This window comes from Cololabis saira, chromosome 22 (genome assembly GCF_033807715.1).
Source record: "Cololabis saira isolate AMF1-May2022 chromosome 22, fColSai1.1, whole genome shotgun sequence".
In the NCBI taxonomy this organism is placed as follows: Eukaryota; Metazoa; Chordata; class Actinopteri; order Beloniformes; family Belonidae; genus Cololabis; species Cololabis saira.
The window spans coordinates 35,459,587-35,481,146 of record NC_084608.1 but is presented as its reverse complement, the minus strand read 5'-3'; the positions used below and the strand labels follow the sequence as shown (position 1 = coordinate 35,481,146).

At 41.9% G+C, this 21,560-nt stretch overlaps 1 protein-coding gene across 2 annotated transcripts in view; it reads left to right on the top strand.

The window, feature by feature from the left end:
* The window catches only part of LOC133423113 (NACHT, LRR and PYD domains-containing protein 14-like), a 485,953-nt gene extending 472,293 nt beyond the window's left edge, over positions 1-13,660 (top strand). Inside the window, exons 14-19 of one of the 2 annotated variants that reach the window (XR_009770796.1) lie at positions 457-633; positions 9,563-9,736; positions 10,282-10,464; positions 10,707-10,880; positions 12,993-13,120; positions 13,159-13,660. Coding sequence is in view for 1 of the 2 variants with exons in the window: in XM_061713249.1 (XP_061569233.1) it covers positions 457-633; positions 9,563-9,736; positions 10,282-10,464; positions 10,707-10,880; positions 12,993-13,002 (718 nt within the window). In the remaining variant the exon portion in view is untranslated. Of the gene's footprint in view, positions 1-456; positions 634-9,562; positions 9,737-10,281; positions 10,465-10,706; positions 10,881-12,992 lie in introns of both variants that reach the window. The other variant, XM_061713249.1, reaches the window with a different exon arrangement.
* Positions 13,661-21,560: the final 7,900 nt, after the last annotated feature.

Genomic DNA, 21,560 nt, shown 5'->3' with positions numbered 1-21,560 from the left:
AAATAAATATTTTTCTGACTGTGCGCAATGAATCTTGGGATATGGTGGGCCGCGGAGGATACAACCGATGGATCCTTGAAACAGCGGGAAAAGAAGGCTGCATTTGTGGGCTGCATTTGAAGGAGCCTTCCAAATGGTGTGACGTAATCAGCCTTCAAATCCAGCCTTCGAAGGACGCAGCCCCTGAATTGGGACACAGCTTGTATTTCCAGGGACGGGTGGCGAGCCTAGTTGACACTAACCTGCAGATCAGGCTGATCTCCTGCTGATCCACACTGACCATCAGACTGATCTCCTGCTGATCCACACTGACCATCAGACTGATCTCCTGCTGATCCACACTGACCATCAGACTGATCTCCTGCTGATCCACACTGACCATCAGACTGATCTCCTGCTGATCCACACTGACCATCTGACTGATCTGGTTTCTTCTTCTCTGGTGTCTTTGTGCAGCTTGCAGTGCTGCGGTCTGTCAGGGATCAGCTGTTCTTCTCTGGTCTCAGTTCTGAAGTCCAACCCCTCCCACCTGAAACATCTGGACCTGAGATTCAACTACAAGCTGCAGGCTGCAGATGTGGAGCAGCTGTCTGGTCTGCTGCAGAGTCCACACTACCAGCTGCAGACTCTCAGGTCGGTTCTGACTGGAGCTTTTGGAGTTTTCTTGGAGGTTTTGGTTTCCTCAAACAGAGAAGACTCCGTCAGTCCAGGTGAAGGAGTTTCAGGTGTTGATCGTCTGAACCTCCTGCTGCTTCTTCATCATTCACTCACATTTCATGTGAAACCTGCTGTGATCCATGTGTGTTCTGTTAGAACCACACACACCTCACCGTCACACATGTGTGTTAGAACCACACACACCTCACCGTCACACATGTGTGTTAGAACCACACACACCTCACCGTCACACATGTGTGTTAGAACCACACACACCTCACCGTCACACATGTGTGTTAGAACCACACACACCTCACCGTCACACATGTGTGTTAGAACCACACACACCTCACCGTCACACATGTGTGTTAGAACCACACACACCTCACCGTCATACATGTGTGTTAGAACCACACACACCTCACCGTCACACATGTGTGTTAGAACCACACACACCTCACCGTCACACATGTGTGTTAGAACCACACACACCTCACCGTCACACATGTGTGTTCTGTTAGAACCACACACACCTCACCGTCACACATGTGTGTTCTGTTAGAACCACACACACCTCACCGTCACACATGTGTGTGTTCTGTTAGAACCACACACACCTCACCGTCACACATGTGTGTTAGAACCACACACACCTCACCGTCACACATGTGTGTTAGAACCACACACACCTCACCGTCACACATGTGTGTTAGAACCACACACACCTCACCGTCACACATGTGTGTTCTGTTAGAACCACACACACCTCACCGTCACACACATGTGTGTTCTGTTAGAACCACACACACCTCACCGTCACACATGTGTGTTCTGTTAGAACCACACACACCTCACCGTCACACACGTGTGTTAGAACCACACACACCTCACCGTCACACATGTGTGTTCTGTTAGAACCACACACACCTCACCGTCACACATGTGTGTTCTGTTAGAACCACACACACCTCACCGTCACACACATGTGTGTTAGAACCACACACACCTCACCGTCACACATGTGTGTTCCTGCTGTCAGGAAGCAGCTCCAGGTCCAGACAGAACCTGACAGAACCAGACAGAAGTGAGTTACATATTCATGTTTAAATCCTCTCTGAAAGCTCATCTCTGACGGAGACAGACCCCCCTGAAGACACAGACCACACACGTCCTGAAGGAAGACGGGTTTCTGCTGACGGCTAACAAACTAACATGTTGTTCAGGTTTCAGGGACTGGGCTGGAATGACGGCTGACCAGGAGTAAGGAACCCTCATCTAAATCATTATTGATCCAAATAGGAATCAGAGGGACCAGGAGAGGGAGATGGGGACCGTGCAGGGACGGGCCACCGGGCCAGAGACCAGGACGGTCTGTAGTTCTGTTAGTGTGAGGCAGAAGACAGATCCAGGAACAGCGGGCCAGGGTCAGAACCCAAGACAGACAGATAAGCTCAGACAGACGTAGCGATCAGGGCTGGACCTGAAACAGGTCCAAGGACACAGATCCGGTCCAGCATAGCAGTCCCAGGAGAACTGCTGGAGACCGGTATCTGCAGGGAGACCACAAACCCACTCTGGTGAGAGTGAGAGCTGCAGACGCTTTAAATAGAAGAGGAAGAGGTGAGGATGATGAGGGGGATCAGCTGGCAGGAAACTCTTCATCTCCCTCCAGAAGGTTCTTCATGGACCGCTGTAGTCGCTGTGAGGTCGGGGTTTGTCCGTACCGCCGTATCTCTTTACAGCAGACGTTCTCCCCCGGCTCCGCTGCTGCACATTCACTGCACGTGCACCGTCCCACATGTGAACATATTGTAGAGTAAAAGTGTTGCTGGAGTCGACAATGGAAGCGTCCAACAGCTCTCTCAGTCAGCAGCTCCCCGGTCCAGAACTACGCTGGCCGACAAGAACCAAACGCTCTGCAACGGCCTAATGCGTCTCAGTTCAGGAAAACCTGCTGCAAAAAACAAAGACAAATGCAGCATCATCAAACGCTGCAAATAGAGAAACGATGCAAAGCACAAAACGATATAAAACAAGAAACCATCTTCAAAAGAAAAACGCTTCATAACCGGTCACTACAACCGGTGTTGAAGAATATTATCAAACCAGTTCAGAAGTCCGCTTTGTGATTTTTTTATGAGGTTTTATTGAGCCGGCGGTGAGCACGTCTGCACAGACCAGAGGTCTGGTAGAAATGCTGACCTCGAGTGACGTTGTAATCAGATTTTTATACAAGAAGTTTCAGGAATACCAGCCCAGTGAGAGAGGTGGGACTTTTAGCTTTAGGACCACCCCTGAGGGATCAGGAAGTCCGTATATGTTCTTTGTCTCTGTGGGGGCTGGAAGTCTCGGCAGGGATGCAGAACGCCGGACCTTGCGTGACAATGTCCCGGCAGGGGTCCCCAGGAACTGGAACCCGCATGTCTATGAGCATAAGGGGGGCTTGAGCAATCTGCAAGGCGTCGTTGTGTCCCTGCAGGGGGGCCAAATGGTCAAAATGCTTCATCAATTCACAATTTTTTTTTTTTTTTTTTTTATTTTTTTTACAGTGGAGTACATCATTTTAGTAATAGTTTGAGTGATACATGTGTTTGCAAGTAAACCTTAGACATGTGGTCGGAAACCAAATAACAACAAGCCAACAAAGCAAATTCAAATATCAAGTAACCAACGTGTCCTAACTGTTCTTTAAACCAATGAAACAAACTACTTATGACAGGTGTATGTAACATTTTGGCAATATCTTTCAAGTGATGCGTTATTTCTTGGACTGTGGCATTGCGGGTATAAATGTACAACATTCAGTTTTAATGACAGCACAAGTTCCCCTTGAGAAGCTAGTAAGTAGTCCAATGCAGCACGATTCCGCAAGGCCATCATCCCTAGAGCAGCCATCTCCCGTGGGAGCATCGGCATGCCCCCTGTTGCGGTCCTTGCCGAATCCTCAATGGAATCGGGCAGTGGTTTTTGGCTTGTTTTAGGCTTAACAAGCGGTTCTTCAGAAGGAGAGTATGTGGAGTCACATCTCGATGCTACACCATAATTGTCTCGCTTGTGGGGGTCTGCGGGGCCTGTGCTGCTCCTCCGCTCCTCAGCTCCTCCACCAGTCGTGGAGGTCCTGGGTGTTGGAGCTGGGCTTTCCTGCCCGCGTTGCTCCCCTCAATGGCTCCGACGGGGTACCACAGAAAGAAGAAGGAATCGGCCGGTCTCCGGTGCAAGGTCGAGGAGCTGTGCTCCCGCAGTGGGACGCGTGGAACCAGGCCAGCGCCCCCCACCCTTGAGTGTCGGTGGTGCAGGACGTGCTGAGCCCTGGACCACCGAGGCCCTCTCCGACACAAACCCAGTCTCCGGGTTGTGGCATGGTTTGCCACTAAGAAGAGACTGGACAGCTTTTACTTTTCTGTGGATTGACTGAACAGCAGAAGTTTAGAGTACAACAGAATGATATCATGGATTCATCCATGGCATGGAAGTCCATCTTCTTCATATATACAGAACTGAATTGCTTTGTATGGTCATAGGTCTACCCATAATCCTTTCATGGGGCGTGAGTTTTGTGCTTCCTAATGGGTGTTAACAGGTGTCAACATTGTCCATTTAAGTCCAGTTTAAAATTCTCTGCACATACAAAAACATTTTCATACATGAACATTTTCATACAAGAATAATTTCATATCCCTCACATAATGTCTATTTGCAGAGCTTCAAAAAAAGTCACGGTGGGGGGGAGTGTTGATAATGTTTGCAATATTTTTATAGGATGCAAATCTTGGAGCTTATCAGTCTTTCAACACTATCTGACACATTCCCCCTTTTTCTCATCTGTGATTGCCAACTGTGATCAACTATTCACGTGTACAAGGATGTGGGTGCAACAACGCGGCCGTCGTTGCTGACCCACAAATTATTTACATTTTTACAACCATGGGAATGCTACAATCCGTTTTTTTCTTCACCTCAGTAGTCTTCTTGTAGGAGAGCTACATCATTAGGAGAAACCAGGTCGTTAGCGGGTATTACATAGACAGGTAAGCCAAATTTGGCAGTTTCTTTTGCTGCATGGTCAGCTGAAGCATTGCCTAGTGAAAACAGGGTTGGACTGGGTGTGGGCTTCACATTTAACAAAGCAATAGATGAAGGTAGTTGACAGGCTTGTAACAGTTCACCAATCAATTAACCACATTTATCTCCGAGGATGAGATAAATGCTCGGTTCGCCCACAATATATATAAAATCTATAAAATACAATATACACAACCAAAAGCATCTCTGGAATCTGTATAGATTGTAACAGTTTTACCTTTTGATCAGTATATAGTTTCATCTACTTGGGTGGAGCTGGAGGAGGAGGGCGCTTTCAACAATTAAGAATTATCACAAATTGTATAACCTGCGTATGGTATTCCATTTTTATAAGCAGAGCCGTCAGTGAAGAAAACAGGAAAGGTCAGGACGAGTGTTAAAGACAGAGGTGTCAAAAGTATTCTCATTCATTACTCAGGTAGAAGTGTAGATGTTAGAGTTTAAAAATACTCCTGTAGAAGTTGAAGTATTTTAGAAGTTGAAGTATCAACTCAAAATTTATTTATTTATTTTTTTAATTTTTTTCTCAAGTAAAAGTATAAAGTACTGGTTTCAAAAGTACTTAAAGTATAAAAGTAAAAGTAATATAAGCGGGGAAAAACCATTAAGGCTAAAAGCCATTGAAAATGAATGCATCTTAGTATAATGCAAATATATTAAAGAACCATATATGTGCATTATTGAGCATTAACATGTGTTTCAGAGACCAGACACGTACAAACCAAATATGTTTATACTTCTCATCCAACCACAACCAAATTCACTCTATCCGGATGGCACAATTTAACTGGATAGTTTTTTTAAAGGCCGAAATGAAATAGAGTAAGGCTGTTTTCAAAACGTAAGGAGTAAAAAGTAAAGATAATTGCGTGAAAATGTAAGGAGTAAAAGTAAAAAACCGTCTGAAAAATAATTACTCCAGTGAAGCATACACAACCAAAGGTTCTACTTAAGTAAGGTAATGAGGTATTTGTACTTCGTTACTTGACACCTCTAGTTAGAGATTAGTTATACATGCATTCAGAGACGTTATAGTAGGCCACAGACAGATTTCCATGCAATTAAATTATGAAGGTACCATAGGCAGGATAAGATTATGTAAATTGGGATGCTCTGATTTGCCTCACCACAATGGGAGCCGTTCCCATTTTCTTTGTTTGAGACGTGTGTGACATGTGGATTGGTGTGAATAATCATTGGCTGGCTCCTCTCCACCTCCTCTCAGCGCTCAACCTGTGTAGACAACACTTTTGAAAAAGACATTAGTATTTTCATACATTTCAGATTCTTTTTTTTGCGTTATCCAGCCCTACCCTTTGTTTGAGGGCAATTAGCAAATATATATTTTGCATGTACCCTGGAGGGAATCCATCAACCTGATCTCGTGACATAAAAGGTCTGAGCTTGCTCGGTGTGATTTTGGCAACAGCTGTGGGATTAAAGGGAATTCTACAAGCATCAAGTACTTTGCGCATCAAGTACTTTGCCTTTCAAATCATGTGACAAAGTTATTAGTTTAACAGCTGTTTCCTCTAGTCATTTTTGTGTATTTATTTAAATTCTCTTACTATTATTTTAGTTCTCTTTCGGCTCCAAATTTTGTAGACAACAGATTTTTGTAAAATCTAGTCGTCATCAGAAGTGTCATCGTCACTTGATTCTTTAATCTGTTTCATCGGATAAAGGTTTTGATTTTATCATTTAACTGGTTCTCTAATTTCATTTTTGTCTGCGTTGTGTTTTTAAATCCTTCTAGCCATCAGCTTTTTATTTTGATCAGTAAGCGAAGCTATTTGAGATTCTGCATTACGGCGTCTACCTTCATCCCTCCAAAAATCTGAGGGAGTTTGAAGTGCTTTTTAGTTATTTTAACAATATTTAATACTAACTGAGTAACAAACAAAACTAACAAATAAAACTATCGGTACCGTGATTACCATACATGTATTTAAAGAACTGAAAAACTTCACTTGACAGAGCATACAAATCATTCCTGTTGGTGCAAGAAGAGCAAGTCGATTCTTGCAGAAATGAAATATACCTCATTTTGGGAGAGCGTGTCATCCCGACTTATAAAATAAAACAGTTTCTCTACATACAGTATGTCTATTTCTCACAAATATATCAGTGTTCCAACACTTACGGACCCCACGTCCTGCATATGCATAAGAATAGTCCCCCTGGACTATCTTTTTATTGGTACCAGACCAACCATGGCGCTCTTGGCCATTTCTCTCTTTAATGTTACCCGAGATATTAAACCTTTTTTTAGAAGAGCGAGTCAGATTCTTAAGGCAGGAGAAGCAGAACATTCTCACAACACAATCAAATTCAAGTGTTATGAAATTGCCAGCGTTCCTAAAAACATCTCTACAATAACGTTCCCAATAACACAAAATAATAAAAATAACCTTCACAACCACACAGCGGACTTACCTAAAATCTCAGGATGACGTCAACCATTCTCGGGCACTCCAATTCACAGACTTTCGACAACAACTCAGCAACAATAATTTGGGATTTTGTAAGTGGATCCCTTAACCTCTAAAATTTTAGATAGAGTCGCTGATTGCGCCGTTGTTCTGGAACAGGAGTTTCCATCGAAGGTCTATTGTCATCCGGGTCAACGGCACCAAATTGTTGAAGAATATTATCAAACCAGTTCAGAAGTCCGCTTTGTGATTTTTTTATGAGGTTTTATTGAGCCGGCGGTGAGCACGTCTGCACAGACCAGAGGTCTGGTAGAAATGCTGACCTCGAGTGACGTTGTAATCAGATTTTTATACAAGAAGTTTCAGGAATACCAGCCCAGTGAGAGAGGTGGGACTTTTAGCTTTAGGACCACCCCTGAGGGATCAGGAAGTCCGTATATGTTCTTTGTCTCTGTGGGGGCTGGAAGTCTCGGCAGGGATGCAGAACGCCGGACCTTGCGTGACAATGTCCCGGCAGGGGTCCCCAGGAACTGGAACCCGCATGTCTATGAGCATAAGGGGGGCTTGAGCAATCTGCAAGGCGTCGTTGTGTCCCTGCAGGGGGGCCAAATGGTCAAAATGCTTCATCACCGGAAATGCTCCAAACCTGCAGGGGGCGCTCTCGGCGTAACAGAGACCGAACAGCCGACTGAACCACAGTGTTTACATCCATGGTTTAAACATACAGCGGGAACGCTAATGTGATGTTTATATCACTGTACAACGCTGCACATTACGACACGTTTCTTTATTATATTTTACACCAGACGATACAAGGCTGCACATAATATTAATAGGATAAGATCATGATTAGAGATTGACATAAAGCACCAGTTAACGTTACAGCACTCCCGGTTGTAGTGACCGGTTATGAAGAGTTTTTCTTTTGAAGAGGGTTTCTTGTTTTATATCGTTTTGTGCTTTGCATCGTTTCTATTTACATCATATTTTACGTTTGATGATGCTGCATTTGTCTTTGTTTTTTGCAGCACGTTTTTTCATTTGCACCACGTTCCTCTTTTTGTACCTGGTTTTGAGTTTGTGAGTTTGAATCGTTTCTGTACTTGAAGCCGTTTTCCTTAACTGAGACGCGTTAGGCCGTTGCAGTGCGTTTGGCCCTCGTCGCCCACCGTCCAGAACTCATGAGTGACGTTCAGAAGCTTCCTGCAGCCGTTGTTGTCCTGGTTCTGGAGGAACGGAGACAAACGCTCGTTGATAAACTGGTCTCCACGCCAGAACCAGCACCACGCAGGTTTTCCCATCAGCCTTTAACACGTGTGGCGTCTGTGGAGGGAGGAGCAGCAGAGGCTGCAGAGAGCAGCAGGAGGAAAGAAGCAACAGGAAGTAACATTAGTCTGTCAATCAACACCACTCTGATCATCCCAACCTTTATTCCATGAAAATACATGTTATCTGTAATAAGTAGATACAGTTGTGATCCAGTGAAAGGACCAGCAGCTCTTCCTGCTGCTGCTCCCTCAGACAGTCCACACCAGATCCTGGAGCAGAAGATGTTCAGCATCGTTATGTCAGATATCACATCTCACAATCAACAAGACAAAACTGCTGCTTTCCTTCATGAACATGCTCCAAACACTGTAAAAGAAGTCACATCTGTGACTCCGCCGAGCTAAAAGTAAGACGTATAATCAGCTGAGAGAGTCAAATGTAGTTTTGAACAACAAAGTACTTGGTTTACTTTCAGGAATATTGTTGAATAGTTTAATACTCTTATTACTACCAGTGGGATGATGCAGGTCCTGTATGGAGTTCTCCAGAACCTCTTCTCCTCGTACAATCACTTCTGTTTGATTGGGATGAGTCTGTCATTTGTGTTTCATCCATTATTAGCAGAAATATGAGGAAATAATGATAATAATTCTGATAGAAATACCAAAACATTGATGAATGTTGAATTTGACGGCAGCAACAGAACCAGTAAAATTCCAGTCCTGCATTCCCAAGTCCATTCAGTCTCCATGATCCCCCGATAGTAATCAGAGTACTCACCACTATTCTATAATACTTTGTTACCACATTCCTGAAAGTAAACGTAGTACTTTGTTGGCTGTCGTTAAAAATGATCATCTGATCAAAGAGACGACCCGGTATCTCCGTCCTGCGTTTGATGTGGAAGCTTCAAGAATCCTGACAGACGTGTTTCTGAACTGTGGAGTTTCTGAGTGAACGTGAGGGAAGATCCTGGAAACACCAGGCAGAAAGAACCGGGCCAGGATTTGGACCAGGAACCTTGTGACTGTGAAGCTCCAGTGTTGCCCACCACCCCCCCCTGAACGGAGGAGGAGAAAACACTCATCTAGATGTTTATCTGTGTTTTATTCTTTCTCCAGGTGGGAGCGCTGCAGTTTGTCAGAGATCAGATGTGATGATCTGGTCTCAGTTCTGGAGTCCAACCCGTCTGATCTGGAACATCTGGACCTGAGTGAGAACCACCTGCAGGATTCAGATGTGAAGCAGCTGTGTGGTTTCCTGGGTGGTCCAGACTGCAGACTGGAGACTCTGAGGTTTGTTCTTTGACTGAAGTTGTAACAGTTGTGAGTTCTGCAGCCACAAACACCTGAGCTGCTCTGAACCATCCTGGTCTCTGGACTCATCTGCTCCTGACATCATTAGAAACCAGCTGAAGTGTCTGCAGGCTGCTTTCCTCTCCGTGGAGCACAAGTGTGCAGTACAGAGTGGTGAACGATGTTCCCTCAACAAACACGCCTTCATTCCATCCCAACATGAACTGAACCTGAGCAGCAGAATGTTTGTTTGTGCAGAGATCGTGCAGCATCGTCTACAAACATCTTCATCTTCATCTGTCCAACATGTTTCAACTGATCCAAACACTGAGATTCTAACGTTTGTACCGACTGAGATATTCCAACACAACATGAGTTTGTATGGATGATCCACTGGTGGAGCTGCAGAGCTGCAGAGCTGAAGTCACTACGTCTTTATTGGAGCAGCAGCATGATGTCATGAATATTGATGAAGATCTTTTTCACTGGTTCTGTTGGAACCTGCACCCTGGAGGTTCAGCTCACATCTTTTATTCTTCATGCAGGTTGGAGGAATGCAGGATGTCAGAGATCAGCTGTTCTTCTCTGGTCTCAGTTCTGAAGTCCAACCCCTCCCACCTGAAACATCTGAAACATCTGGACCTGAGCAGCAACTACCTGCAGGATTCAGGAGTGAAACATCTGTGTGGTTTCCTGGAGAGTCCAGACTGCAGACTGGAGACTCTGAGGTCAGACATGTTTTAGTTTTGTGTTCAGATGAATGTGATGATAAAGTTGTGTTGACACTAACCTGCAGATCAGACTGATCTCCTGCTGATCCACACTGACCATCAGACTGATCTCCTGCTGATCCACACTGACCATCAGACTGATCTCCTGCTGATCCACACTGACCATCAGACTGATCTCCTGCTGATCCACACTGACCATCAGACTGATCTGGTTCTTCTTATCTGGTGTCTTTGTTCAGGTTGGAGCGCTGCTGGTTGTCAGGTATCAGCTGTTCTTCTCTGGTCTCAGCTCTGAAGTCCAACCCCTCCCACCTGAAGCATCTGGACCTGAGGAAGAACGTCCTGGATGCTGCAGGTGTGCAGCAGCTGTCTGCTCTGCTGCAGAGTCCACACTACCAGCTGCAGACTCTCAGGTGAGTGGAGGTTGGAGTCAGTCCTGCTGCTTCCAGCAGTTTTCTACTAAAACCAGTGTCTATCAAAGATCCAGTGTTTCCAGTGAAGCTGCAGCTTCTCAGCGGCTGCTTTCCCCAGTAAAGCTGTGAGAGGAGGATGATGACAGGCTGCAGGATCAGAGGATCCAGATGTGTGTTGTAGACCAGTGCTGGTGTTCACGTGTCCACAAATAAAGGAGTATTCCAGCTGACGGCCTTCCAGGATGTTCAGACACACAGCTGCTCCACTGCAGCTCTGAACTGTGAAGGAACCCAGAATGGAAAATCCACCAAGAACCTCGTCCATGTGGCCGTTTCACACGGAACACAAACAGGAACAAACAAGAATGGAATTAAGTTTTTCAACCAATAATATAATAAGTTAACACATTATTGGTCTAGTACAGGGGTCGGCAACCCGCGGCTCTAGAGCTGCATGTGGCTCTTTAGCGCCGCCCTAGAGGCTCCTGGAGCTTTTTCTAAAATGTTTCACCTTTTATTTTTTAATTTTTTTTTCCTTTTTTTTCTTCTTTTTTCCTTTTTTCTCTTTTTTCTTTATTTTGCTTTTTTGTTTTCTTTTTTTTATTCTTTTTTTGCTTTTTTTCTCTTTTCTTCTCCCTTTTTCCTTTCCTTTTTAATTTGGACTTTTTTCTTGACATTTCGACTTTTTCACGAAATTTTGACTTTTTTTCTCGACATTTTGACTTTTTCCTCAACATTTCCACTTTTTTCTCAACATTTCCACTTTTTCTCAATATTTTGACTTTTTTCTCGACATTTCCACTTTTTTCTCGACATTTCCACTTTTTTCTGGAAGTGCATAATGAATAAATAAATCTCCCCCAGTTCTAACTAATATAGAAACATGCAGCATGTGTTTCTTCATTCTAATTCTGATACAAGACTTTTCATTTTTTGCGGCTCCAGACATATTAGTTTTTGTGTTTTTGGTCCAATATGGATCTAAAACATTTTGGGTTGCCGACCGCTGGTCTAGTAGAAGAAATCAAGTATTTTAAAATCTAATAACTGCAGTGATAATATAATAATATACAAACAGGACTGTATTTTTCATAAAAATGAAATGTTTGTGCAGTTATTTCATCATAAAGAGGTTCAGTTGATGGAATAGTCGTCGTATTGGTTCATCCAGGTTACGAACTCTGCAGAACTCTCCTTGTTTATGAGCATAAATATGTAAACTTATCATTTCATGTGAGTCTCTGAACAAGGGAAGTCAAGACAAAACTGAAACACGAGGACACAGGGTTTCAAAATAAAACAGGAACCTAAACACCAAAACTGGGACATGAACTCCAAACCGGGACAGAACTGAGGGGAGAACATCAACATTAAATGGACCTGAGTTCCTCCAATAAATGTCCTTAACGTCAAACTGTCCAAAAGCTCCGTGACTGAGAAGAATCCAGGCTTTCATCCATCAGCCGTCCTGGACCAATCAGTGTTTCATTACCAGCTGAGATCTCTGTGGTCCAGCAGCCTCGTAGAGATTCAGAAAAGTAGAACAGTCTTCCTGGTCCAGTTCTGGGTTCTCTGCTAGTTCTTCTCTCATCCAGACGTCTGGGGTTGAATGGTGCCCACAGTTCCCAGAATGACAGAGAGACTTGACTGAATGTTCCAAGTATTGACTGATGTTGTTCAGGAGGAGATTCAGTCATTCTTGATCAGATCTCTGGAGGAAGGTGTTGAACTCCAGGCTGGTTTCCAGCATCCTCAACCATGGCAGCTAAAGCGTTGGCTCTGGATTGAACATGAGCTTCAGGAAGAAACCCAGGTTCCTCATCAGGAAGGACGGGTTTGATACCAGACCCAGAAGCAGCTTCAGCATCAGACAGAGCAGCCAGTTCAGTGTGAGCAGAGGTGCATGCTGGGACGCTGCACGCACCTCTGCTCACTCATCATTATTTACCTGCTCACATTCATTAGAGCCACCATGGTTTTACATGTCAGTTTCCATAAACTCTCATATTTTTACAGTCTTGTTGTGATTTCAGGTGTAACTTTAAAATTATTTCCAGATGTCATGAGTTTAGTGTCAAATAAAACAACAGTCTCATCTGTTTTTATCTGCAGATTAAAATGAACCAAACAGACGACGGTGAAGCAGGTGGCTCCACCAACCTCCACCTCTCCCCTCGTCAAAAACCCTCGTCTAAAAAAGGGTGCATATTGATGTAATGCCCCCCTAGTGGGGCGTGGAGGTACTGCAGGGGGGGTGCCCCCCTAGTGGGGCGTGGAGGTACTGCAGGGGGGGTGTGCCCCCCTAGTGGGGCGTGGAGGTACTGCAGGGGGGGCGGAAGACGGAGCGGAGCTGGAAACCAGACGGCTGCATTGGGATCGGGTCCCGCCGGGTCAATGCAGGATTGGGATGGAGTCTAGCGACAAGTGGAGATCAATGACGGGGAAAATAAACCTCAAAGAAGATCTTTACAAAACAAAGGAGAGGAAAGTCAGATATTTGGAGAATATCAAGAGACAACAGCTGGTTTGAGAAGATCTGCAAGGGAAACAAGCACACACAAGTCACTGATAGAGTGTGGAATAGGAACGGAATAGTCATGTGATTATTTACAACCTGCAGTACAAATAGGAGTTCATGTCTATTAATATATGTTCATAAAATTAATACTCAGGGAAGAAGGCCTAGTTTCAATTAATACTTATTATTGTTAGTATCATAATTGTTGGTTGGTATTTGTATTGAAAAGTGCTATACAAATAAAGTTATATTATTATTGTTATCATTATTATTATTTTTATTTTATTATTCTAATTATTTCACAGTGTCACCGAATCATTTGCCAATACAAGCACTTTTGTTCATGTTCAATTAATAATACAATATAAAATGATAGTTGGGTTTTGTATCTTATTATTAGTAGAGTAATGTTTGTACAATTATATACAATTAATTCTACCAATCTAGGTGGGAACCGTTAGGTGGGGGCTCTAAAATATTTCTAATTCCCCAAGGGGGGCCTGACTGAAAACATTTGAAAACCACTGCTGTAAAGTCATTTAATTCACTATTGTCTGACCCTTTGAAATCAATAAATATACTTGTAAAAAAACCACCCTGGTCTGCTCCCACCGCACCTTCCTGCTCTCAGACTAACATTCCTTCTGTCCCTGCTCCTAAATCTGCTGAAAGCAGCAGTGAAGAGACACAACAGCGTGAAGAAGAAGACTCCAACCTGGGAGAAGGATGTGAGCCTTTTATCAGAATGAAGGCGATCCCAGCGAGCAACGCTCCGCCTTCCTCTGGTCCTCTAAAACTCTCCACCACAGGTTCCTGTGAGAGGAAGGAAAAGTCCTGCAGCAGGTCCCGTTCAAGCAGCTTTCCCTCGCCCACTCATCAACCTTCTGCAGAAAGCAGAGCCCTAAAAAGATGTGGAAGTTTCCCTGCCGGGAACCTGAGCAGCAGCTTTGAGGAGTTCCCACCTGCCTGCACTGACTGTGTTTCCAGCATCAATAACCTTTTAAAACCTGAATATCAGCAATAACCCGGTTACACGGCCATGTAAACACCAATAACCCCTTTGAATAACCAGAATATGCTCATATTCTGGTTTTTAAAAACCCCAATATGAGCCCTGGGTTACTCCTTTTAAAACTGAATATTGGGTCATGTAAACGTAACGGAATATCCCCATCAAACGGAACAGGAATCTGTTTTCTGCTCATGCTCTGTTCACAAGGAATCCTGGTCTTTTGAGTCCAGGAAGTTCTTCTAAACACGGAGAAACCAAGACCAGGAGGAGACTAATCACTTCATAAATGGAATGAAGGATATGAACATTTCTGCATTTGTAGACGGTAGAAAGTACCGGGATAGAAGATTTACTAAAAGTTGCTGAAGCAGCATTTGTTTTGGATTTGGATCCAGGAAGAAGAAGCAGAAATGACGGGAATTGTGTCATCACGTTCTCCGTGCGTCGCTGGTTTGATCCAGATAAATGATGAATCACCATGGAAACGGAATATTCCCAATGTTTCAGGAACCGGAATATTAGCAATAACCTGAATTTGGACTGATGTAAACGTAGTCCATGATGTCGTCCAGTTCATCAGGACTCAGAAGAAAACACAAACTCATGTTGTCATCCACGTTGGGAATAGAAACAAAAATGATAATAATAATAAAAGTTAAAAAAAAAAATATATATATATATATATATATATATATTTATATTTATATATATATATATATATATATATATAGTGACATAACAAAAAAGTAGTAGTAGTAGTGAAATGAATGTAAACTTAAATAAGAAAATAAAATGAAAATGAAATGGGTTATCTAGAGATTAATAATTAGCTCTTAGATCAATGATTAGCAATTCCAGTAATAGTCACAAGTTAAACTAGTAAATACTTGAGTGGGAATGTTGTCATATATCACCCCAGAGTTATATACCAATGTATTAGTAATGATTCTGTTACTATTCTTAGGGATAGAAAAACAAAGACATCAGCTCAGTCCTTTGGAAATACTCTCACATTTTCTAAATAAGTAATAAATGGTTTCCAGCTGGAGAAGAACTTTCTAATGAACCCCTAATTGTAAACTTTATTTTTTCCAATTTGAATAAATCCATAATATCAATTGCTGCCCTTTTGAACTGTATTTTAGACATGAAGTGATGGATGGCAGCAAACTTCCTACAGCTCAACCAGGACAAACGGAGGTTTTACTCATCGGTCCTGAAGGCCAGAGAGAGAAACTTTTACCAAAGTTACAGGATTTAAATCCTCAAAATCACTTACAAATCTGGGCCGGATTTTTGACTCTGAGCTCACTTTTATTCCACATATCAAAAACAGAACAAAGATGGGAGAATGAACTTCTTTGTAATATTTCTTCTGTTGATTGGGAACAAATGTGTAAAAACATTTATGAAACAACTAATTCAAATTATTGGAAGGAGTTTGCGTGGAAGATTTTAATTCGATATTTTAGGACACCCCAAATTTAAAGTAAGTACAAATGTGATCTAAATTCAAATTGTTGTAGAAAATGCAGGAGCAGATAAAACACCACAGTCGTGTATTCTGGTCGTGTTTAGTTAGAAGTGAATTTAGTGAAAACTCTGTCAGAGAATTGGAGAATATTTTTTGTGTTTCTTTTGATAAAAATCCACTGGTGTTATTACTTGGAAAAACACCAGAAGAAATGAAGAGGAAAGAAACTCACTTGTTTTTAGTTTTAAGAGCAGCATTAATGAAACAAATGACAAGAAATTGGTTAAAGGATGATCATTTAATTAATTCTAAATGGAAGGATCTTGTAAATGACAAATATGGAATGGAAAAAATAACAATGAGACGTAGAAATCAAGTTTATATTTTTGAATAAAGATGGAAAAGATGTATTTATTTATTTATTTCAGATCCCCATTAGTTGCTGCCTCAGCAGCAACTATTCTTCCTGGGGTCCAACAGTACAAATATACATTTCTATAAAACTTTTACAGTACAATATAAAATGTTAGTTAAACAGAATAAAACAAAGTAGATAACAAGTACAAAGAACAACAACTAAAAAGAAAATAAGACAAAAAAAACAAAAACAAATAAAAACTAAAGATAATAAAAAGCAGAAAACAATGAAAAAAAAGAAAATGAATTTTCCTAAGTGAAAAAAACAAACAAAAAAAATAACAACCAAAAACAGATAGATTAAAGATAAATCCAACTAAAGATAAATAAGTTCATACTAAATGAGGCAAATACAAAAACAAAAACAAAGAAACGTATTTCAATAGAAGAAAATTTAAAAATAGTGAAAACAACCGGAAACGTCACAAAACCTCAGCAAAATAAAATACTAAGAATTGAAATTAAATGCAGAACAAGAAAATATGTTTATTTATATAACACCTAACTCAATTAAATCAATAAGCTAAAACCATTAGACACAATCTAAAACAACCGGTTTCTTTTGAACTTCCTTTCTTAGTCTCCTCTTGAAGCTTCAACTCTGCCACGAGTTGAAATAAGATTTTCTGGAAGTCTATTCCCGTAAGTAACTGCCCTGTACATTACTGTTGTTTTTAGTGCATGGTTTTAGGTTTGGGCAGGTGAAATCACCTCTCATGTCTAGTATGATAGCTGTGGCTATCACTAGCAAGAAGCAACTGAGCAAAGAGATCATTTGGTGTATGCAGGGGCGGAGCAGGGGTCCCAGCCTAGGGGGGGCGAAGCATTCTAGATGGGCCCTTGTGGTCTAAACATCCCCGTTAGAACATAATCGCTAAAAATGCCACAGATCAGGCCCAACCAACCGCAATTCCAACAGCAGCAGCGACACGGTCAGAACCATCACATGAGGTTCTAGCACCATGGATTTACCAGTCATTATGTCAAACCTAATTATAACCCTAATGCAGACTTTAAGATATAAGTATCAAGCTGGAGATAAAAATCAAATGACATCCAGTGATGTCTATGGAAGCTCATTTCCGCCAGTAAAACAAAAAAATAAGATGAAATCTTAGCCTTAAAAATAAAAATATCCCCACGGTAAATCTTAATTATGAGAAAAAGTCATCATTTCGACTTTCTATCTCATAATTTCGACTTTTTTTATCTCATCAGCCGGTTCTTCACCTTTCAATCACTTTGCTCTCATCAGCGGCGAAGTCCCTCTGGATTGAGAGCAAGGTGAGGTTGCCAGGTTGGGCAGGTTTCAGCCCAATTGGGCTAAAAAAATATATTTGGTCTGCTTTTCCTGGTTTTTACTAAATATTTAGGAGAAATTATTAACAAAAAAAAGTTTACATTATGGAAAAGTAGAAACTTACACAATAAACTCACTGATAATATATTTGCTTTAATCTGCTCCATTTTATTGTAGTTTTTGTTTGGAGCCTGAACTTTTTTTTAGGGTATTTAGTAATGTGAAGATGAAATGTATTACGCATTTAATAATTTATAGTTTTAACAGAGAATGTAAGATTCGGGCTGGTTTTTCATTATTTCGGTGGGTTTTACGTTGCATTTGGGCTGGAACATGTCAGATCTGGCAACCTCAACCGCAGCACTGGATTTCTTAATGACTCGTCTTTTTGGTCACAATAAACTTGCTCTCATCAACGGCGATGTCCCTCTGGATTGAGAGAGCAAGGTGAGGTTTGGTAGTCTGGCCTCATCCATGCAGCCCGGAGAGAGTTTTTAATCAACTTCAGCTGCTGAAACTCAGCATGAGGCTCTGATGCGACAACTGGCTCGACGCATAGGTACGGCGTAGGTTACGCGACGACGCGCACCTTACGCCGTAGCTTCTGCGTTGGTGTAACGCGGAACCATAAATCCGCCTTAAACAGATGCGCGTGCGAACCCGTGCATGACAGGCAGACACACACGGGGAGAAGAGACTATTTCTTTCATTTTTATTTTTTAAACAACTTTATCCTTATGAACGCAAGTGTTATACTGTCCAACTTTCCTTATTTTATTCAGAACACTTTTTTTTTTTCCTCTTCGGAGTGGGCCCCCCCGGAGCAGTGGGCCCGGGGCGGCCGCCCCCCCTGCCCCCCCGCCTGCTCCGCTACAGGGTGTATGACATGTGTAAATATTGTTTAAAAACAGTATCAGGCTACATGCTAGTCTGTCATTGACTTTCATCCATGATAGTTTATTATGCATTTCTTCCACACTACATCTATACGAGCTATGCAGAGCGAGTCGCTGCTCTATTTTGGGTAAACTGGATCTTATATATTTCATGTTTGGAGGCGTTAGACCAGATTACTGGGCAGTAATCAATATGTGACAAAACCAGAGATTGTATAACTTGTTTAATAATTGTATTGGTTACAAAATAGGCACTCCTTCTAATGATTGAGAGGCTTCTACTCATTTTTGCTACAATGTTGTTTATGTGAGTGTCCCAAGACAATGTTTCATCAATCGTAACACCCAGTAATCTGGCCTCCTTAAAGCGACACTACGTAACTTTTCCACCTTAATATCATATTTCCAGAGTCATTGTGATGGTACATCAACTTCCAACAGGTTTAATGAACCTCTGTCATGGTCTGAGGGGTCTGTATCGCCTTCACTGGCACTATGTAACTTTGAGGAGCATGGTAGGAACCCTGCCACACTAAAAAACTACAAATTTTCCGGCTTTGACTGCTTTACGGCACATACGTCACTTCCCCCTCCTTCCCGATTCGCAGTCGAGACGAAAATGGGCGGGGCTTGGAGCGCAGAGCTCCGCAGAAGCTGGTAACCCGTTGCTGCAGCAGCAGCAGCAGCAGCTCCACATATAACAGACCAGGGAAAAGATCCTAATGGTTTAACTTTTCAACGGTTTCCTGCTCGGAGGCAGAACCACGCAGGCCAAGTATCTGATATAACGGAGTAAAAGAGTGAAAGAGTCGTCGGCTCGCTTTGGATCGCGGCTGTAACGACCAAACACATAGTAAAGCCTGAATTATGGTTCTGCGTTAAATCGACGCAGACCTACGGCGTAGGGTACGTGGCGACGCGCAACGTACGGTGCGTGTGGCCGCGTACCCTACGCCGTAGGCTCGGCGTCGATTTAACGCAGAACCATAAACAGCCTTAAACCACAAACACTCACACAGACGGGCATCGGATCAAAACACGGGTTTTATTCCCCACTTCTCCAGCTAAACGCAGTTGCTGGCCAGCTCTCTGCGGTGCAATTAACCCCAATCTTCAGATAAAACTAGTTTGTTGAGGAAAAAATATTAACTCTTATTTGTAGCTGCAGAGGAAAAAAATAATCTCACGAGGAGCCTCTTCAGCATAATACAGCGGTCAAAAAAAAAAAGAAAAGAGAAGTAAGATGGATACAAAACATGTACTGTATGTTGTATTATACAAATTTATTGAAACATATGGCTCTTCAGTAGAGATTTCATATGGATCCAGACCGTTAATAATCATTATTTTCTCCATGCTCCCTGGCTTCCTTGTTTAAGGTATCCCGGTAAATTCCAGTTCCTTTCCAGCAGTTTAACATCTTTTTTTTTGCGTTCCGTCTGTTCACTTGGTGAAATAGAAAAGCATCCAGTCTCCTCTCATCAAAACAAATGCAGCGAGGGGACAGGAGTTTTCCGGCAGTACGCGCTGGTGCTCATGGGAAACGTAGTGTTCTTTCTGGTAAAACAATACCGCTTTTGTCCAAAAGATGCCGCCAAACTCAGAAAAGCTGAAAGTTACGTTGTGCTGCTTTAATTTGCTCAATTTCAGCTCCATGCAAGGACACACATAATCTGTGTTCCTTTTTATGAGCATGTTTTGAGCAAATAACAAGACATTTTGTTTTGTATCGATTCAGTTTCAGTTTATTTTCAGTGACCCATTTAGAAATCTGCGTTAACTCTTTTTGAACAATACTGCTCAGATCTGTGTCATTCTTTGCAGATAAATATATTGTTGTGTCATCTGCATAAATTGCAGTGTGAGCATTTTTTTAAATATAAGGCATATCATTTACAAATATCGAGTACAGCAGAGGACCAAGGCAGCTTCCTTGAGGAAGGCCACAATGTAATGTTTTCATAGATGAAAAAGTTCCATTAAACATGACACACTGCCTTCTATTGAATAGGTAGCTTTTCATCCAGCTAATAGATGAGGGTTGGAAACCATAAGCAGCTGGTCTGGAAAGGAGCAGTTCATGGTCAATGATATCAAAGGCAGCACTAAAATCCAACAACACTGTTCCCACCAATAATTTACCATCAATTTGTTTAAGCCAATCATCAGGTGTGTGAGAGCAGTGCATGTTGAATATCCAGTTTTATACGCATGTTGAAAATCAGAATGGATATTATTTATAGAGAAGTCATTTTGAGTTTGTGTAAATACAATTGTTTCCATAAGTTTTCCCAAAACAGGTAAGATACTGATCGGCGTACTGTTTGAGCCAGTGAATGGTTCTTTTCTATTTTTAGGTAAAGCAGTGACTTTAGCTAACTTCCACACTTGAGGATAAATACCCTCTTCCAAACTCAAGTTGAAAATATGGGATATTGGTCCAGCTACAATTTCAGCTGAGAGTTTTAACAGTCTGCTATCTAAATGATCATGTCCACAAGGTTTGTCACATTTCAATTCAGACAAAAGTTTTTTAATTTCTAACATGCTAGTGGGCAGAAATTTAAATGGACATCTTTTGTCGTGCATGATATGTTTTTTTATAATTGATTCAGAAAGTTGACTATTTCCAGGCAGCATACTGTTTCTTATTGTATTTACTTTATCTATGAAATAATTATTGAAATGATCTGCAATTTCTTTGGGCTTGGTGATGAAACCATCACCTGATTCAATGAAAGATGTGGATTTTTTCATTTTATCTTTACCCATGATTTGATTGAGAGTACTCCAAAGTTTTTTACTGTCATGTTTCATTTCTTCAATTTTTGATTGATAGTAAAGCCTTTTTTTCTGTTTATTTAATTTGGTCATTTTGTTTCTTAAAGAGCGATATACCAGCCAATCCTCTGAGCACCCTGAATTTGTAGCATTTTTTTTCAATTGATTTCTTTCTTTCATTAATTTTCTCAAGTCAGAGTCGAGCCGAGGTGCTTTGACAGATCTGACGGTAAGTTTTTTTATAGTAGCTGTAGTTAGGCCTGGTGGTAGCCGCTGCTGCTC